Below are 20,143 nucleotides of genomic sequence, written 5' to 3'. Positions count from 1 at the left end.
ATCTGTAGAAGATGTGGCTGAGCGAAAGCGGGCCAGCAGGAGGTATTGTGGATGTTCATGGATCTGTACAGTGGAAACTGCGCCACTCAGCGCATTCTGCATGCTCTGTCACTGTGGCTGAACCAGCCTGGTAAATCCTGGGGTGGACTTTTGAAACGGACTGAATGTAATCTTCTCATGTAGAAAAATGTGCTGAAGAAAAGCTTTTAATCATATTAGAAACATGCAGTAATCTAGAGGTCATTATACAAGTGACATTAGGAACACGAATAATGTCATAATTATTGTGGAGATTAAAGATATTAAATATCTGGTCACAAAATCACGGCTGAACACATCTTTAGAGGTCCACACATGATAAAAAGGCGATTAAAACCCTGAAATGCAACACCACTCGTGCTGCGTTTTACTGGTGTAATAATAGCCTACTTTCTTTATTGTGCAACTGGAAATAGTGTTCCTCATCTATAAATCTGTATCATGGTTCGTGTATGCACAAACTACAACGCTGCACCTTCTCTCCGAGGTAAACACAGCAGATGAGACTGTGTAATCCGTGACAGTGCGGGGCTTTCACACAGGCTCTAATGCACATGGAGTTTGTTTACAGATCTGAGAGGAGGATTAGACAGGAGAGCAGCGTGTTGTTCAGTGCGCATTAAGAAAATCCACCATTGCCTTTGTGTCCAGTGCAAGTTTGCACACCCCTCCTGCCGCTTCCTGTTTTTCTAACATCATATGAAAGCTCAAGGAGCAAAGAAGGGAGGAGCAATATGTTCGTGTTTGCTTGAAAGAAAGAGTGATTTAAAACACAGACATTTAAAATTTGGTTAAGTAAGAATTAAATAATGCCAAAGTTTTATGTTTGGCTTCTTGTGGTTACACTGCCCTCTTGCTTACAGTATACTTGGACTGAGAAATAAATGTTTACAGCAGCTCTTTAGTCACACTAAATCTTCACTGCAGGTGTATGCACAAAAGTATGTTTCTCTACAATTGTGGGATTACTATATTCTATCACATACAAAGACAGTAAAAGCAAACATGAGAAAATGTTTTATTCTTCTTGGAATGTAACATGTTTGGACAGCATTGTATAAAAAAATAGGAACAACAGCAGTGAGGTGTGGTCACTTTCACCACACACTTATTCATTCAACAATACAGTCTGAGCATTCAGGCATTCTGTGCTCCACAACAAAAAAAACAAAGTGTAAATCAGCTGTAACTTCAACTTCATACTTTCACCATTGGAATGAACAAGTTGCTGACATGTTGCGTACATACATATCTTATCTGAGTTTCTCTCAAACAAATATGAAGTGTTTCTTTTTTATTTGCATCTTTGGTCTCCCCATCTCTACATTTGTGATAGCCAAGTCAACTCAAATTTTTTTTCGAAGGTTCGATCTGTACAACTAGTACAACAACCTCTATCCCAAGAACCTATAAAACAAAAACTCCACCCAAAGAAGAAAAACTTGATACCACAAATTAGATTAGAAACATTGGTAATTTTACACATGATATGATGTGTTAGTTGCGGCCAGTTAGCGTATAATGAATAAAGGTGCTTAAAAAACTTAGGAGAAAGTTTATAACTGTACTTGGCCAGCATTAACTGAGCTGAAAAATACAATTAAAACTTATTTATTGGTCTTCATTGCACAGGTTGGTCACTAGGGAGTTATCGTAACATGCAGACTCACATTTTGTTTCTATTGGTTGAAAATCTTTTATCTCTATTGACCACACTTTTTAAAAACTACAAATTTAACCTTTTACGAGTTGTTCATCCTGCAACAATGATTTATACACTCAAACAGCCTGAAAAGTAAGACCTTTGTCTCACTTATAGGAAACATTACACTGGATGAACAGCAATCTCTGGCATTTTTAAGTTCAAAATTTCAAGACAATCACATGTATATTTAAAGGAATGTTACAACATTGAAGGCACGATATTCTGTGCATCAGTCTTCATCCCAGCCACAGAATGTGCTGTAGAGTGACTGTGAGGGCTTCTTGTACCAGTCCAGGACGGACTGCATAGCATTCTGCAGCATTTCATCAAAAAAATAAAGAGTAGTAGTTTATACAGTGCAAATTGTTATGGATATATTCTAGAAACACGGAGCTGATGAAGCCAAAGAATTAAAAAACTGGTTCTCCAGGACAGTTATATATGGAATAGCTGACCTTTTATACAGCATGTTAAACAGCATGCAGGCTTGCACAAGTTTCAACGTTTTGAGAAGAAATTGACCCAAATGATGCCTTTCACAATGTTAAATACCAGTATTGCTCTCAATGAATCTGTCAATCAAGGCTTTGATGAGACTGATTTAAAGGATAGGGCTGCAATTTTCTATATTTTTCTATTTGTCAGCAAATCTCGTGCAGAGCCAAACCAACAATAAACTGATCCTATTTACAAGTATTGTGTGTGTATCCAAAACCTGATATATCGCATTCCTCTGTGCCATTTACCTCCGATGTTGTCCAGAAACGATTGAAAACACATCAATGAGTCACACCGTTGCACTGAGTGACATGTTCCTTCGCCCCAAAGAGTTTGCTCATGTTAGTTTGTTTAGAAATAACTCCAAAAACTAATAAGAGTAATCACGTTTTCAGTCACCGTAGAGTTGTTCCGTGTACAACAGATGCCACGGTGCACTGAAGTTCTTTGAGAAATTTACAAAGTACTATGTCAAGAGGTTGTGATATGTAGCACAACAAGTTATTGAAGCTCTGTAAACGGAACCCTGTTCGTATGCATGCACAGCGGCATCGGCCTTACAAGGAACTACTCTCTAGAGACTGAAAATGTGATCACTGTTATTAGTCTTTGGAGCCGTTTCTAAATAAACTAATGTGACTTTAATCTTCAGCACGAAGGAACATGTCACCCAGTGCAATGGTGTGGCTCATTGATGTGTTTTTAATAGTTTTTTGGACAACAACTGAGGTCTACGGCACAGAGGAATAAGATATATCAGACTTTGGATACACACACAATACTTGTAAATCAGGTTAGGATCAGGTCATTGTTAGTGGGGCTCTGCACTTGAGATTTGTTGACAATAAGAAAAATATATAAAATCATCAACTGTATCCTTTAATTCTAGGAAATATAATTTAAAGTGTAATTAATCAAATGTTAGATAACCAGTCATTTCATAGGTTATGTGTATATTAATAATGTTGGAGTTATATTTTGGTTTTTGGTTCAATATTTTTGGTACTACCATACTCCTCTCTAACTGGTTTGTAACAAATAAAATCTAAGTACTAGAGAGCTATACTGTAAAGGGAATAGTTCCTTCTCTATAATGCATACTTTTTTTTTTCTTTTTTTGCTTTTAACCTTTGGTTTTGCCACACCTTGCTTAAACCCGCTGTGATTTATATTCAATGTGTTGAAAAGAATCACAAATAAAAACCCAAATTTGTAAAGAATCGTTGACTGCTTCTGTAATAACTATGATTCACCAAGATGATCCGTTTTGCTATTTGCTATTAGGATTTGAACATTTTACTATGGTAATGCAGAAATCAACACAATCACGAAGCTCTTCAAATAAACGTAAAAAAACCCATTAATTTGAAAAACCAACAAGTGATGATATCACGAACAAGGAGATGACTACAGTTTTGATCAGTGTCCTTGTCCATTTCTCTAAATCCCGCTGTTAATGAGGAATCTGAAAGCTGACACCAAGTCCAGCATGCAGAAAAATCACTCATCACCACTTCCTCTGGCTGCCTCTCGATGTTCCCCTGTGGTCTGTTCATTCAAAGTCGTGTCAGGGCGTCCGGGATTGGCAGGCATCTAATGGCTGTGGGTGCATCTTGGTGCTGAGAAGAGAGTTGATATAAGGCCAAATCCGGTCTGTTTCTGTACCAGAAAATGAGTGCAGAATTCCTTGTGACCTAAGTGAAGAAATAAGAACACAAGTAAGTTAGTTATTGTAGTCGCTACATGTTAAGAAAGGCTATCATCATCATCATTTCATTATATAATAACAGTTGCTTCCTGAACAGAATAAAAGGTTAGGTGTGTTTTGAGAACATGGTTGGCAGGAATGTAATATCACTGTGAAAAAATACTTGTTCTCTGAAAGGAAAGTATTTACTGACTTGTACAAGTCTATGACAGGCTTGGCCACATCTTTGTAGTGTCTCAGTCTGGCCATCAGGGCTTCTGGCTTATCATCGTCATGCTGAATTAGTGGCTCACCAGTGATGTCATCCTTACCCTGGGGAAGGCACGGCAGTGTCACACATGCAACAGAGGTAGACTCAAGACAATGCACTGAAATCTCATAGTAGAGGAGACTACAAGATATAAAACAACACGGTAAACAACTAATTTGAACACAATAAAGCACACTGCAGGTAGATACATTATCCACAGTCAATCTCATATCAATAATCATGATCTTTTGGAGCTCTTCTTTTCTGCATACTACACAATAAAGGAAAAAATGCTGCAGAACAGCTCTGATGAGGTCCGAGGTACAAAGCCTCACAGTCAACTAGCAAACAAGTAGCACTGATTTCAGTTGAGAAAGCTAACAATGTTAAAATAGTCGATTAGTTAACTGTGGGAGTGCAAGTGAAATAACAGCTTTGTTTTGCAGAAGGTGAGGAAATGAACAAGGGCATTGTCCCTCATCAGGTTCCAATCTCTTGTATTGACAAGCATCCACCCTGCTGAGGCAAGACATTAAATCCATACCAGCTTCAAATCACATAACACAAATCCTGTGAGGGAGAAACTAGAAAGGACAATGCTGCCCCTCAGAAATTAATAAAGTGCATTAAAAACTTCTAAATGGCAAGGAGAAAAACTTTTAAGGACTGTAAAGCCACTGTCACATCTCATGCCACTTCTAGACTCAGACTTCCAGACCTGGACTCGTGGCTGGTTGAAGCCCATGTTGTAGACTCTGCCACTGGGCGGGTGGATCCATCGGTCACTCAGTCTCTCCCTCAAAGTCTCGTAGGGGATGTTGAGGCTGATGACCAAGTCGAGCTGATACAAATTGTTCAGGGCCAGGGCCTGTGCGAGTGTCCGGGGAAAACCTGGACAGAGAGTAGAGGGAGGAGTGAGATACTGTAAGGTCATCATCAACCAGGAATAGGCTGTTTATGTGTGTTATACATTTATGTACCCTACATTTTTCAAGTTCTGATTATCAGTGTGAGTTACTGACAGGAAAATAAGTACTTAAATAATAGACCATTTCAGGCCAGTTGTATTTCTTTACTGTTTAAGTGCAAATATCAGTAGCTGACAGCAAGTAAACTTGGATTGAAGATGTTTCCAGTTTTCTCATGAGATGGTCTGTAGCCATGAGAATAGGGAAAAAGTGTCGCACACTCTGGCTCCACATGCATTTCTCGTTCATTCACATGATGTTTTGGCCCCAAGGTCTTCTTCAAGATCAACAATCACAGTAGGACACAGGCACTGATATGTTATATAGGCCAAACCCTGGTAACACATCTGATGACGATTAGATAATCATGTTCCACCCTTAGGGTGAGAAAAAACAATCAACTGGCCTTCAGCGAATCAAAACATTTCACAAACAGTGACAGGAACTACAGCCAATCAATTCTCTTCCTAATGGTGCTAGAGGAAAAGTCAGGGAGTCACCACAGTCATTAAGGAAACATAACTAAAAATGTGTTCCAATGAGTATATATTTACTGGATAAGTGACAAATATGACCTGCTGGTGGTTATGATGGAATATCAGGGGACTACAGGATTCAACAGGATTCATCCTTTGGGCACAATGGATATCTACACCAAATTTCACGGTAATCCAGTAGTTGTTAAGATATTTCAGTCTGGACCAAACTGGTAGACCAGCCAACAGACCGACCAACATTGCTATCTTTATAGAGCTACACTGTTTATACGGCTAAAAACAGTTGGAGTTGGTAGGTATTCGGTGTTCTTGCTCAAGGATACTTCAACATGGTAAGAGATTGCTCCAAAAGAGAGCTAAAAGTAGATCCTCTTGTTTTAACTCCATTGTCTAAAACTAAAAACCCTTTTTGCTTTAGTTTTGCTATGCATGCTTTTAGGCTTGTCCACAGTTTATTGCTTCCTTATGTGATTGAGAGAAAACTGGCAATCACTCTGTATGTTCCTTTGTTTGTTCAATAAAGTGGTGTTAAAACTCTCTAACCACCAGAGCATCATGCTTCCTCCCCACAAATGAGTGACAGGAAAGCACCAATCAAAAGTTACGAGAAGGGAGAAGTCAAATTATGTGACGGTACATAGGTGCATAGATGTGTCTGTGTTAGTTGATATGGGGTGTATATGAGTAAGAATAGCACAAATAAGTTTCAAAACTCGAAACCATGAATACCATGCAAATCAATATGCTTTAGACACAAATAACCAGGCCTGTCAGAGCATAAGATACACATGATGAACTAAGATAAATGCATGCACGTGTGTGTATGTGTGTTTCTGTGTCTGTGTCTGTGTGTGTGGGTGTGTGTGTGTGTGTGTGTGTGGGTGTGTCTAACCTTGAAATGGATGCCCTTATCTCTCGCTAAACGAAAAATATTTATTTACTGATCAGGTTTGAACCTGCTTCACACCGATCAGTTTGTTTCATCAATGTTTGGCCTCTCGTTCAACGACAGGTAATATTTAACCTTGAAAAAGACACAATGATCTGCAATGATTTTTTTTATCGTCTCCAGACCTCGCACAAGTTACTAATGTGCTCAAACTAAATATGTTACCAAATAACATCAGAACATCTTCCTGAGAAAGAACACAAAGTTTTGTATTTCATGAATTCCTAACTGAACACACTTCTGAGACCATTTCCAGCCAGGATTTGTATTTTTTTACATGCACGATGAAGAATGAAAAGTGTGAGTGGAAAAAGTGAAAAATATGACTTATTACGTACCATATACACAAACTCACTTTGTAGTGACTTGATCTGTGCCGTAAGTAGAGATAAATAAACCTGGTTTTTCATTGACCTGCTTAATGTTGTGACAAAGTTCACTGAGTAAAAGTTTGGCACTGAATATGAATAAATTATAAATTGTTAAACTTGTTATACAGATTACAAAGCTTGGTTACTTGGTTGAACTCTGCTGATATTGTTTAAGGATATATTTGATGTTTGATTTGATTTACTGTAAGCTGAGTAACAGTTGAGGGCATGTATGAGCCTAGTGGTTAATAGATTCAGTACCTCAGAGTACTAATTACTCACAGATGTACTGTAGGATAATGTTTGGTGTATTTTTCCACTTACTTATTCCACAGACTTAAGTAAAGAACATACTACATATAGCACTTTAGAGGTCATGTTTCTGAAAATGAAGACATGTACAAAAATGCTTTCCTGCTGGCTCTGCCTCTTACATCAGTCTTGGGATTTTGGGGGTGGCACCTGGGGTGGCCAGTAAGATTTAAGGGGTGGCTGGCAGTTCCCACCACCAGCCATGACTCAGCATTTTGAATAACAGATTCCCTCAAGACAAATAACAAAAGATGGAGGTTCTTCCTGGGATACTCTGCTACATCAGTGAAACAAAACATGCACTATAAAAAAAACAAAAATAACAATTGTCTTACCATCCAAAAGCCAGCTGTAGCCGCTCAGTTGTTCCAGTCTGGGCAGCATCAGTCTGGTCATCACATGGTCAGGCACCAACATGCCTCTTTCTACGTAGGTCTTCACCAACACACCTGCCTCTGATACACAACAGACAGGTAAAGATGGACAATGCATGTCCATTTCTGCTTCGTTCAACTAAAATCCAATAACAAGTCTGGCCTGTTGTATTTAACCAAGCTTTGATAAAATGCTGTCCATTTACAACTTCAATGCATCGTTAATGTAACTCTCTGAACAGATATTGTGAAAGAGTTGAAAACTGTCACTAAACACCCGCTTGCATCTTAAATTGCACTTTCAGATTACATCTTTGCTGTAATATTTCAAACAAGTCAAAGCAAAAAGAGGCCATTCTCCCTTTTTGAAAGTACAATTAACTTATTAAATTATTTTCAATAGCCAAAAGCAAAAACACTCTGGAGGCTTAGTTACTCTATCCAGCAAGTTCATCAACCAAGCACACATGTTTTTACTTAAGTTCTCTGCTCTGAACTCTTTTATTTTATTATCAGTGTGCATGAGCTTGGCACATACTGGACATCAAACGGACTCCACTTGGGCAGCTGTAATGAGGAAGTTTAAAAAAGAGAGATCAATGGCTGAAGATGTAAGCTTAGAAAAATAATATCAATAAAAACCTTAATTTGAGGCTTTAACTGGACTAACACTGAAGCTTTGTGGCGTGGGATAGATCTGCAGGTTAAGTCTCTCCGCTAGATTGAAATCAGATAGACAGAAATTAGGTTTGCTGTCATCCAAATGTCTCATGCTCTGCAGCTTGGATAAAGGGATAGAGGTTTATAGCAAAATCAGCATCTAGGAAACAACTGTGGAGCAGAAAATGCACATTTCTCCAGTTACTTCATTCTTCTAATGTCCCATCTTTTTTTTTGTTGTTGTTATGATTAGAATTATAGCTTGAGAATTATAGCTAATAATACTGAATACTGAGCAGCTGAAAACAGAAGAATCGTCACATTTACACATGCAGTACTGAATATGAGTTTCTAGCAACTTTTTCTGCAGTTCCTCCTTGTTGAAAACACAATGTTGACGTTCATGCTGCTGTAGATGAACAGCTGTATCCTACCTGTATTTGCAGCTATACTCTCTCGTAGATAGTGTCCACTGGACAGATATTGCAGGCCAAAGCTTTGCGCAATCCTTTTGGATATCGTTCCTTTCCCTGATCCTGGAGGACCCATAATAGCAGCTCGGAATAACTTGGCCATGTCTTCCTCAAAAACAGGCTGCTAGTGTTCAACCTCCGGGATGCAAAAAAAAAGAAAAAGGTTAGTTTTGCTCTTTTACCTGCTCGTGTGCGAGAGAACGAAGTAAATACTCTCAATCAGTTGCACGCATGAGCGATCATACAGGTCCGGGAACTTAATGCCAAAGTAAATTCCAGTTTATCTCTGGAGTCTGCGGATCTTTACGCAGAGCCCACTCTCTGCGCGCATTGGGGCTACGCTGCTCTATTGCCCGGACCAAGTCAAAACGCCTTTTTCCTTTTTTCTTTCGGCTCCGTTATGGACACATTACGCCCGTCTGCGTCTTTAAGAACAGAGACTTTTCTCTGCGAATGAATGAGAGCGTCTCCACAACGCCCTATTTTTTTCTGCGCACATCATCCAGAAAAAATGCGGATGGCTGAATCGCACGAACTTCGCGGGGTGACCTGGTTACTGTAGTTTTTATATACAACTGATGAACAAATGTAGTCTGCTACTGTGAGTCACTGACTTATTTTCTTTTGTAGGCTATATAGGATATATAATAGGCTGTATATTTTACCTGTGAACGGGTTTCACAGGAAAACTGTATTCTTCCAGGTTATCTATCTATCTATCTATCTATCTATCTATCTATCTATCTATCTATCTATCTGTCTATCTATCTATCTATCTATCTGTCTATCTGTCTATCTATCTGTCTATCTATCTATCTGAAGCAGAACAACAACAAGAGGGCGTTTTTGAGAATTTATCACAGTCCTAACTCATAATTAGAGAGGGACTACAATGTCATCCTTCTTACTAGCAAGCAAAAAGGAAATACCTGTAATGAAATGAAATAAAAATAAACCCTACTGCACCATATTTGCAGGGACTGCCTTTATACGCAGCAGCTTTTCCTCTGCCTTCTGTCTTCTTTCCACCTTAGTCACCACTTGAGGTTGAAAGTCCCCAAGACAAAAATCTGTCCTATATAGGAAAATATAAAAAGTTGTTTGACCTGCTACTGCCAAAAATTCAGTGAGAAATCAGATCATCCGACTACCAATAGGCCTACATGTTGAGGCTTGTCACGGGGATTTTCTAAACAAAACAAAACAAAGTCACTCATCTGTAAAAAAGGGGAATAAGGCAGGTCCGATTACAATTGCAATATTGATGATTGGCTTACAATGAAAATAAGTGCAATTATCAGGCCAGTTTTTCTTTTTTTTATTTTTTAAAGAAAGTATTAAATATGGAGACTCAGTTCTGCAATGAATACAAGAGTTTTGTTATCCTAATGATTGGAAAAGTGGGCTATTTTTGGATTCCACCACTTGTTGACAGCTTTCCTCTCATATATATATTTAAATTATTCCATCTGGTTCATACGTTTTTTCTTATGACTGTGCACTCCTGGCAACAGGCGCAGAGAAGCACATGAGTCGCTGTCATTCCGCACATTTGCGGACGGGAGGAGTACTTGTTGCGAGCCATACGGCGACGGCAGCGCGTCCCTGAGCTGTCAAGTATTGCGCACAGCCTTCAGTCTTCAGTCAGTGGAGTAACCAGACTAATCCATCAGACAAACAACTCGGAAGATTATCCTTTTGAAGCCTAACGAAACTAGTTTTTGTCTCCATATCCGGAAGCCTGTTTTTAAAACCATGATCATTTTGTCACATGGCTTTGGAGAATTCAATAACAACAAAAAATGGCGACAATCACGTTGCTCTGTGTGGTCTTGCTGCGTCATTAAAAATATTCATGTAAACACGGGGAATTCAACGGGAAAATTGCAGGTAAGTGAGCCTAATATCTACATTTAATACGGACTGGATGTAATTAAAAATAAATGTTTATATTTGGATCCTACAGCATGCTGTTTGTTTTTACCCAGAAAAGGGGTGTGTATGCAATGCTGGGCGTTAACGTTTGGCTGCACAATATTCAGTGCGAACATTGCACTTATATTTAGCCTTTAGTCGCGTTTCAAAGAGCATGTTGAGCCCCATTAAAGCAGGTATGTATGATATTATGTAATGCCATAGATAACGCTGTTGTTTAACTTTTGTTTATTGGTAGAAAACAGCAACAAACATAGGCACCTTTCTTGTTTCAGTTCTCGCTGTTGTCCTTGTTCCTCGGCACCAGTTTATCGAAGCCATTGATGAGTGTATTACAACCTCAGTTTGAGGGCTGCAAGCCATTCCCTTATTATTTACATGGGGGGATATTGCAATATGGATGCGCTTTCCTCACGGAGACAATTATATAGTCACTGCTGACAAGAAACGTAGCGTGTCAATGTGTTTGTCGTCCGCCCTGTTTAGTTATTACACATGTTGCTTTGCTTTCCACGTCTGACATGAACATTTTTGGCCAGTGCCCTGTGCAGCGAGGCTAATGGAGTTGTTTACATGAAGTGCAGAGGGCGGACTCACTGAAGAGGAGGAGGAGGAGCAGCGACGTCGGCCAGCGACGCGACCGGACTGCTCGAAAGGCTTCTCGCGCCGAGGGGGGCGGAGCCCGCGCGGAGAATCATAACAAGTCTGACGTCACTTGGCCTTGTGGTTGGTATAAAAATAATAATAATAATGTACAGTAGTTTGTCTCCAGCAAGTCCTAGCACGAAAGAGGATAAGGAAAAAGAAATCTTTGTACTTGTTTTATGGGATGGAAGATTGGAGCCCTCTGTGCACCAGCAGAATGGAAACAAAGAAATGATAGCAAAACACTCACATATGCAAAATACATGAAGGTGAAAAGCAAACACCCTCCTCATCTGTCCAGTGTTGTTTGCAATCACCAAATTCACATGCAGCAGGTCACTGAGTTCAAGTTCCGCGTGTTGGACACTATTAACCCGTGTTCACAGGTAGGCAAGAGGTTGCATGAATATGATTATGCACTATAAAAAAACTGTTTAGTGAACATAATGAGTTTGTTTCATAGCACATAGGTCATATGCCAAATGGATTTCCTTTTGTGCTCACCAGTAGATACTGTTTTTATGCAACATCTGAATGATTTGGTGATTTTAAAAAAGGATCATACAACTTAGTTTTGTATATTAACAAGTACTTTTAAAAGCTTTCGTGCATCAACAACATCCATAAAACTAATTTTCATCATGTAATGGACAACAGAGTCTCTCATTTGCAAGACAGAATCAATAATTGCACCACTTTGATCGTGCAAATAGCAAAACCTATCATGCACACTTAAAAGCTAGCTAAAATAAACTAATAAAATATCTTAGCCTGACTAAGTAATATAAAGGAAACCTGGTTTGTTATGATTGACATGCTTATTTATCAAAGTATGAAATATAGTTTATGTAATGTATCCTTTTCACTCACAAAGGGTTCAAACGAGCTTTGTTATTTTATTTTTTACTGGTCTTATATTTCCCTAAAATGTTGTGGAATTGTGAAGACTTGAGCCCCATGTTGGCTGGCAAAAGACGTCCAACTGTGACTATTAGCGGGAAGGATATTAAAAAAACTAATGTCTTCAAATGAAGAATTGTTTGGTTGGACAACTGTCTTATTCAGTAGATTAATCTATTATAATACTGTGTGCTACGTGAAAACTACTTGTTGCTACTTGTGCTACTACCAAATGAGCAGTTAAAAATGCAAAAGAAAAAACTTCTTCTGTGCACCTGTTGACCTACAGCGTACTGATTATGGATGGATGACAGATGGAGTGAAGCCTCAGACTGCTAGATTTGACAGGCTGCCCTGGTTCAGTTATCACAGTGCTGATGCTGTCCCCATCGAAGGTACAGTACTGTGATAACTGAAGGATGGCTGCCAACTTGACACTAATGCAGTGGATCGAAGCACATTCGGCTAACAAGACAGAGTTGCCAAAGAGCATGTGGAGAAGCGTGAGTATGGAAACAAAAAGAAGCTGTTTCAGATGTGTGCAAATGTGTTTTTATTTAGTACATTGTTCTTCCTCTTTGAATCTGTCAGTATATTGTTTTATGTGAAAAAAACTGTTTATCTGTTGTGTATTTAAGTGGGCTTCAAGAAACATTAAACCTGTAATTTATGATTGTCCTCGGTGTTCATGTATTTATAATATGACAAATAAAGTGAAATCTTTTTTTTATTCAAATGTCTATGTCCTTTTGTTTTTCTCTGCTGTGGAAAATTCAGCGGATCTTAAATCAGTTTCAGCCGTGAAACATCCAAGTATCGACGTACTGTAACAAAACAGGAACATTTACAACATCATGGTTCCATCTGATATGAATTTTAAAATTTAATTGAACACTTTATTATATAGATCTCTCTATAGCATGGCCCATTAAGATAAATGTAGCATAAAAACTAATTAATGTGCATCATGTAAATCTTACAAACTGTCCACATTCCCTTCCAGTGTAGTGTCTTCTTTATAGACAAACCCAATGACTCTAGTGCAGTTGAATCTTCTACTGTAACATAAGTCCAGACACTTTATAAATAACAGTTTAAGAAAAAGATGTTATTTTATCAGGTAATAAGGGTGTGGATCAACATTGACTTATTGGTGGGAACAATGGCTGAAATGCAAGAAGTCCTGTATGAAGGATCGACATTGTTGTCAACAGAGGGAGCTAAAGCACTTATTATTAGTGTGGTTTGAGGTCTATATTACAAAGTTTACAGCTCTGTCCTATTGAGTAATCCATTTATGAAACCTTAATAATGATTATGTTAACAGTTAAAACAAATGTGTTAATTTGTCATCAATGTATGTTAAATATAACCTAAAGATAAGGCAGAATTTGGGTAATGATAACACAAAAAGAAACACTAATTCTTTGTTCCATTACTATGTGGTACAACAGAACGGTTGAAAAGATACTTTAGGCCAATGACAGCTACAGTCTCCATTTTGCTATGAAATGCTAAGTCATTGTTGTTTTAGTGAATGTTGGGTAATTTTCAATATTTAATATCAGTATTTCACAGATCAAAGCACACTTGAACTGTGATCGGTGATGTCAGTGAAATGAAATGAATCATACCCTTACACAACACTGTTTTGAATAAGACTTGCACTCTTTGAGTCATGTCTTATAAACCACAGGTCACTATGCACCTGTCCTTAGTATGTTTCCCTTAAAGGGTACATACTGTAGCAACTTAGTGTGGAATTCCCCTCAGAGTCATGATACATATTTTGTTTTTGTCTCACTCTAACCTCAGTCGACTCAACTCGCCTTGATTCACATGTTTTTCTGACTCACCGTGTGATATCTATTCTTTGTGGTGAAGCATATTTTTTGGTAATAAAGTTTTGGTTTGATCCAAAGCCAAGTGAGGGCTACATGAATTGTCAAAGTTCAGAGATCCTAAACCAACGGATTTTCACAATTGTTTAATAAACTATTGTCTTTATCGTGGGGAATTTCTGTCACACTTCCTTTAGTGCAAGGCAGCAAGTGATAACTGGGATGTGGTGTGGAAAGTTCCTCCCTTCAAATGAACCACCCACTCTGTTTGTCTTACAGAAGCCTTCATGTCCGTGTTCTTTCACTGCAGGAAGACGGTAGTTTTCCCTTTTATCGACACAGCTCCCTGTCTTTTCCCCGGGCGGTTGAAACAATAGACCGAGTCACATACTATCAGCTGTAAGCAGCAGTGATGCCATTTTGTGCTTATGGGCAATTGTTTAGCCATCGACAGTGATCGTTGCTCAAGAAAGGGAGAAAAAAAAAAAATCAAACTAAACTTCTTTTATAGTGTTGTAAGTCAGCTAACTGCTCATTTAACTGGAATGTACCAGCTCAGGGATGCTACATGTAGCTGAGCTTCCTAATAATCATACATAATGGGTAACCAATCTTTTTCAGAGTCATTTTTATTACAGCTGTACCATTAAAACACAATTATGATCTGTCAATATTTAAACACAGCCAGCAAGCCAGTCCCTTTGTTTGAACTTTTGCCTGCTGCCAGTGTGGAAACTCATTTGATGTTTTGTGATGAAACCTAGAGAGTGTGGCTTGCTTATCCCTAACTGTAAAAAGGAGAGAATGGTTAATATATTTTTTCATACTACCCAAGTTTGGTGATTTCCCCCCTGTTACAAATGTCAATTTTTCTCAATTAACCAGTTGGATGACTGACAGAAAAATATTCATCATCTACTTTGATAATCGATTAATTGAGCAAAATGTCAAAAATTACCTAGGTCTAACTTCTCACATTTGTTGCTTTTCATTGCTTTAACATTATAGTAAACTGAATCTTATCTTTGGGGTTTGGACTGTTTGTCGGACGAAACAAAACATTTTAGGACATCACTCAGAGCTTTAGGAAATGTAGGTAATTTTTCAAATTTTTCTGAGGTTTTACAGACCAAACAATCAATTGATTACTCAAGAAAATGATTGGCAGAACAGTCAGTAATTTAAAAAATGTTATTTGCAACCCTAAAATGCAAAAATTGATGTATTACGCAAGTTGGAACAGAATCTCACAGCATTTGATATACGGTTTGAAATTAATATGGATGGATATTGGCACCACTGTTGCTGGAATGTACTCAAAGTTTCCAGTAAACAGCCACATCCAAAAGGACAGTTATGCAAATAAGCAAGAGATGGGGACCTAGCACTGGTAATTACAAACACAAGCTATGACTACATATTGTGGGGTTTTGGAAACACAATCAAGATGTTTTCTGATAGGTCAAACACAGGTCTTGAGGGAACTACCTACATATGTACTTTGCCACCTACAGAAGAGCAAAGATGAATGACAGCTGCCCTCTCTGCTTCGGTGTTCAGAAATTGTGCATAACTGAATTTATGTATATTAATTCCCAGGGGATTTACTCTAACTACAGTCATAAACACATGCTTAACACCAACCCTTCCAAATCGTAGCTTAACATCTAATGTCTCCTCTCTTGTCAGCCTGGTACTATGCGGTGAAAACCAGACCTACAGAAATGAGGTTGACACATTTATCAGCTGGTGTGGCCAAGTGATTTACCATAGAAAAACAAAAGCGCGGCATCACCAATTCTCATTAAAAATCAGCAGGTTGAAAGTGTTTCCTCATAAAAAAAATATTTGGGGTTCAAATTGGTATGACGTTGTGTTTAAAGAGGCACAGTCCATTTTTATTATTTTTCCTCATGAAACTAAAGTCCTTAAAGGTTGCTTCAGGGAAGCTTTTAAATGTTGTCCATTACAATTTTGTGGCCAGCGCCTTGTTTTTTGAGATAACAACATTACTGCCAATTATAGGAATAGGATTAACAAGTTCATTAATCAGTTCCATAATGGGTTTGATTCAGGATTCATTAGGAAGTGTTATGGAGGAAAGGATGCAAATTGTAGATTCTCCCCTGTTGGATGCTTTTAGTAGTCTAAAAATGTGTGTGGCGTGTGATACTTGCTTGTTTTATGAGATATTTATATATATATATTTGTTTCACAGCTATTGTTCTCTCAATAATTCATTTTTAAGCAAGTGTGGAATGTGGAACATTTCTTCAAGTGTACTTAAGTACAATTTTGAGGTAGCCTACTAGCCTACTTTACTTGAGTATTTCCATTTTATACTTTTCTATACTCCACTACATTTCAGAAGAATCCAGAAGAAGAACTCCACTAAATCTATCCGACACTTATAAGTTACCAGTTAGATTCAAATTTCATGTACAAGACATGTAATTAGTTTATAAAATATAACGCACTATAAAGTTGTTAAAATCAGTTCCACCTTGATCAGCTGCAGCAATAAAGTACAGTACTGCTTACACATGAATGCATCAATAATAATAATAATACAACAATATAGGATATATAGTCTAATAATATGACAGTATAAAAGGGGCAATTCTACAATGCTACTTTTGTTGATAATACTTCTGCATGAATGCAGGTCTCCTGTCTTAATTTCACACTGTGGTATTGCTGTTTTTACTTCTGTATATAATCTCATTACTTCCTCCACCACAGTCTTTAAGATTTAATTTCATATTTCTTTGCTTGTTTTATCAGTCTCATCTTCATATACATCCCTATATGCGCAGCCTTTTATTTATTGATTGATCACTGGTATTTACATTGTCTTTTAATTTAGTGACTCCTGAGCAACACTAGTGTCCTCTTGGAATATGTGTTAATTTCTGTTTGTGTTACTACTGTTGTGGAAGTGTGTACAATACTGTTCAAAGGTTTTAGGCACTAAATGTGAAGTGAGGATGCTTTCAAAAATAATACCATATCAATTAACTTCAATGAAAGTTCAGTAAACAGAAATCTATCAATATTTGGTGTGAGCACACTTTGCCTTTAAAACAGCACCACTCCTCGGTGCACCTGTACACAGCCTTTCACAGCACTTGGCAGGTAGGTTGTTCCAAGTATCGTGGAGAACTTTCCACAGTTCTTCTGTGGATTTAGACTGTCTCCGTTGTTCTTGTCTCTTCATATAATCCCAGACTGACTTGATGATGTTGAGATCAGGACTCTGTGGGAGCCATACAATCTGTTGCAGGACTCCTTGTTCTTCTGATCATTGAAGATAGTTCTTTATGACTCTGGCTTTATGCCGCAGAATGAATTTGGGATCAATCAGTGCCTTCCTGACGGTATTGCATTATGGATAAAAATCTAAACATCTGAAGTGCCCTAACACTTTTGCACAGTACTGTATATCATATATTATTTGTTGTGACCTGTCTGACTTGTGTCTATTTTGTTACTTGTCATTGTGCATAGGTGACCAAACAACCTTTGGGTATTAATAAAGTTATTTAAAGGAGACCACCTTTCTGTGTCCAAATGGAAAGTGAATCCCCACAATGTAACTGTGTGAAAACAGACTTTTGTCCCCACAACATCAATATACAACCACAATACACAACCACAGCTTCACAGAGCGCCAACAAAGGGTTAATGTCGTCATCTTGAGTGATGCACTAAGCAGCCAATCAGAGGCCTTTTTCTATAGAAGGCCACTACGTTGTTTTCGGGAAAGGGGACGACTTGTCAGGAAGAGTTAGTGAAGAGAAGGGGGGACTACGTCTCGGCTTAAGCCATCACACATCGAGAAATTTGAAGGAATTAACCAAACCTTTCTTCTCTATTGGATACTGGATATTTTTTTTGGTTTTATCTTGGAAGTTTTGGCATCAAACTAGCCGACGAACGACACTCAAAATCCTTGTCGAGAGGAGCTCCAACTTGGTCGAAGCGTCAAATGCACTAACCGAAACGGAAGTAACTTGCCAGCTGTCTGGCTAAGCTTGCTAGGTGAGTAAATGACCGTTCGTGAATTGTTCCTCTCGAAAACAATTGCTCTCTTTTTCGGTTACACAGAAATACAGCCACGTGTTTGCCATATTTCTCCGTTGTTGGCAAGTCGGGTACGTTAATATCCAGCTTGTTGTTTGCTTTGACCAGCCAACAAACGGGCTAACAAGCTAATGTCAACCACCGAGAGACGGTTACAGTAGTAAGCCCTCCATCAATGTTCGCTACCACATTACAGACAGAAAGATAGATGTTGTGACGATGTTAAGTGTACTGAAAATTTAATCGTAAGAAGACAATAGAATTACTGTGTACAGGAGGAGTGAGGCCAAAATAGTAAGCATTTTATTATATGATGCAATCTAACACACCAACGCATTCACAAACTAAGCTTTAATGGTTTGACACCATCCCAAGATAAAAAAAACTAGGTTATAAATTTCGGTTTCAAGGGTGTTATATTGGATTGAATCTTCTAACTTTGTCCATGTTAATATGACAAACTCTCAGTACTTCTGTTTGGAGACATGAAAGTGGACAAAACGAAATCCTTAAATGAAGTAGTCAGCTGTTTACATTCTTTCATTTTACTAACAGTGTGTGGAAGAAAACAGAAATCTATTCCTCATTTTGCCACAGGGACCCTGCTCCAACTTAATAAAGATGGTTTTAAGTGAAACGGTTAGGTTTTATTATTATTATGTTAATTTGAAAATATAAACACTTTCACAAAACAAAAAAATGATGTTTGTAGTGTTTCATCATGTGTCACTGTTATATCCGCCAACTGCAATTGGAGCTGTAAAATTAGTCTATTAATTGATTAGTTGATTGACAGAAAAGTGGCAACGTTTTTGATAATCTATGAATAGTTTTTCAAGCAAAAATGGCAAAAAATTCACTATTTTCTCAAAAGTAAGCACAGTTAATGTTTTTCTAAGTCTGAATATATTTGATTAATTGGATTGTTGGGCATTTGATGATATCAAACTTGTAATAAGCCTTTTTCATCATTTTCTAACAAACCAGGAACTAATTGAGAAAATAAGCATTAATAGATTAACAATGATCATCATATCAATATCATGACCGTTTTAATTAATATGAGTAGTTGATAATGAAAATAATCATCATGCTTAAGCCCTACCTAGATATGCCAATATTACAAAAGTCATACCAGCAAACGGTAAGCTTGACAAAAGTATGTTCTTCCTCTTGAGCCCAAAACACAGGCACACGCACACACGCACACACGGGCACACGCACACACAGGCACACACACAGGCACACACACAGGCACACACACAGGCACACACACAGGCACACACACAGGCACACACACACACACACTGTTAGATTTTGAATGTTTAAAGCACTTAAACCAGTTATGTTTTAATCAGCATTTTACTGACTTGTATTTCTTATATGAAGTGTAATTTTTCACCCAGACGTAAGGTGTAGCTAATGTAAAATTATTTAAAGGAAATCGACATCTGAAATACTAAATGTTGAGCATAAATGATAATGAAACTGGAATACAGATGCAAATACAGATGAGTAATCAGATTTTTTTTTTTTTTTTTTACTTAGATGTAGGCTAGAGATCAGAAATGAATATTCTTAGTAGTTCAATCCTCCTAATTTTCAAGCTTGGCTCATTTTAGTTGAAGAAAAGAAATAGGGCCACCCTTTGGTCCTCGCTGTGATAACCTGATATTTAACATCAAAGAGCACTAGATTATCATTTACTTAACGTTTTCTTGTAATAACCAAGTGAACTATGGTTTTGTTTTACAAGCCTATTGTCTGCCCACTGTATTGTCATTTCAGACCCAGGTTTTGCGTCTTTCAACAACTGAGACATAGTGTGGTCATGTTTAGTCATATTTTGCTGAATTCTAATGAAAATTATAACACGAAATGTTTTTTTTTTAATCTCCTGTCCATGCATGCCATGTGTTGAATTTAAGCAAGAAG

General features: G+C 37.9%; 2 protein-coding genes and 1 long non-coding RNA gene across 3 annotated transcripts in view; 2 read left to right on the top strand and 1 right to left on the bottom strand.

Moving 5' to 3' along the window:
- Positions 1-1,043: 1,043 nt before the first annotated feature.
- On the bottom strand, positions 1,044-9,312 carry ak4 (adenylate kinase 4). Its single transcript, XM_067596436.1, has 5 exons — positions 8,766-9,312; positions 7,633-7,752; positions 4,919-5,091; positions 4,144-4,262; positions 1,044-3,936 (listed from the first exon to the last, which is right to left on the bottom strand). Exons 1-5 carry the CDS (start codon positions 8,905-8,907, stop codon positions 3,810-3,812), a joined length of 681 nt encoding a protein of 226 aa, XP_067452537.1. The 5' UTR covers positions 8,908-9,312; the 3' UTR covers positions 1,044-3,809.
- A 1,092-nt stretch (positions 9,313-10,404) lies between these two features.
- Positions 10,405-13,014, top strand: LOC137187501 (uncharacterized). Its single transcript, XR_010929219.1, has 2 exons — positions 10,405-10,694; positions 11,279-13,014. It is a non-coding gene; the product is annotated as an uncharacterized lncRNA (long non-coding RNA).
- A 4,881-nt stretch (positions 13,015-17,895) lies between these two features.
- The window catches only part of jak1 (Janus kinase 1), a 41,416-nt gene continuing 39,168 nt past the window's right edge, over positions 17,896-20,143 (top strand). Inside the window, exon 1 of the mRNA XM_067596433.1 lies at positions 17,896-18,166. The gene's annotated coding sequence lies outside the window, so the exon portion shown is untranslated. The remainder of the gene's footprint in view (positions 18,167-20,143) is intronic.

This window comes from Thunnus thynnus, chromosome 8 (assembly GCF_963924715.1).
Source record: "Thunnus thynnus chromosome 8, fThuThy2.1, whole genome shotgun sequence".
Classification (NCBI taxonomy): Eukaryota; Metazoa; Chordata; class Actinopteri; order Scombriformes; family Scombridae; genus Thunnus; species Thunnus thynnus.
Note: the sequence above shows the minus strand (reverse complement) of the source record. Positions and strands in the feature narration are given on the sequence as shown.

Bases quoted from the DNA above. Each gene is read 5' to 3' on its own strand.
- ak4 (XM_067596436.1), bottom strand. From the start codon at position 8,907: ATGGCCAAGTTATTCCGAGCTGCTATTATGGGTCCTCCAGGATCAGGG. The intron at 7,753-8,765 runs GTAGGATACAGC...GTTGTGTATCAG, and splicing joins GAGTATAGCTGCAAATACAG to AGGCAGGTGTGTTGGTGAAG. The intron at 3,937-4,143 runs GTCAGTAAATAC...TTCTTCACTTAG, and splicing joins CCTGTCATAGACTTGTACAA to GTCACAAGGAATTCTGCACT.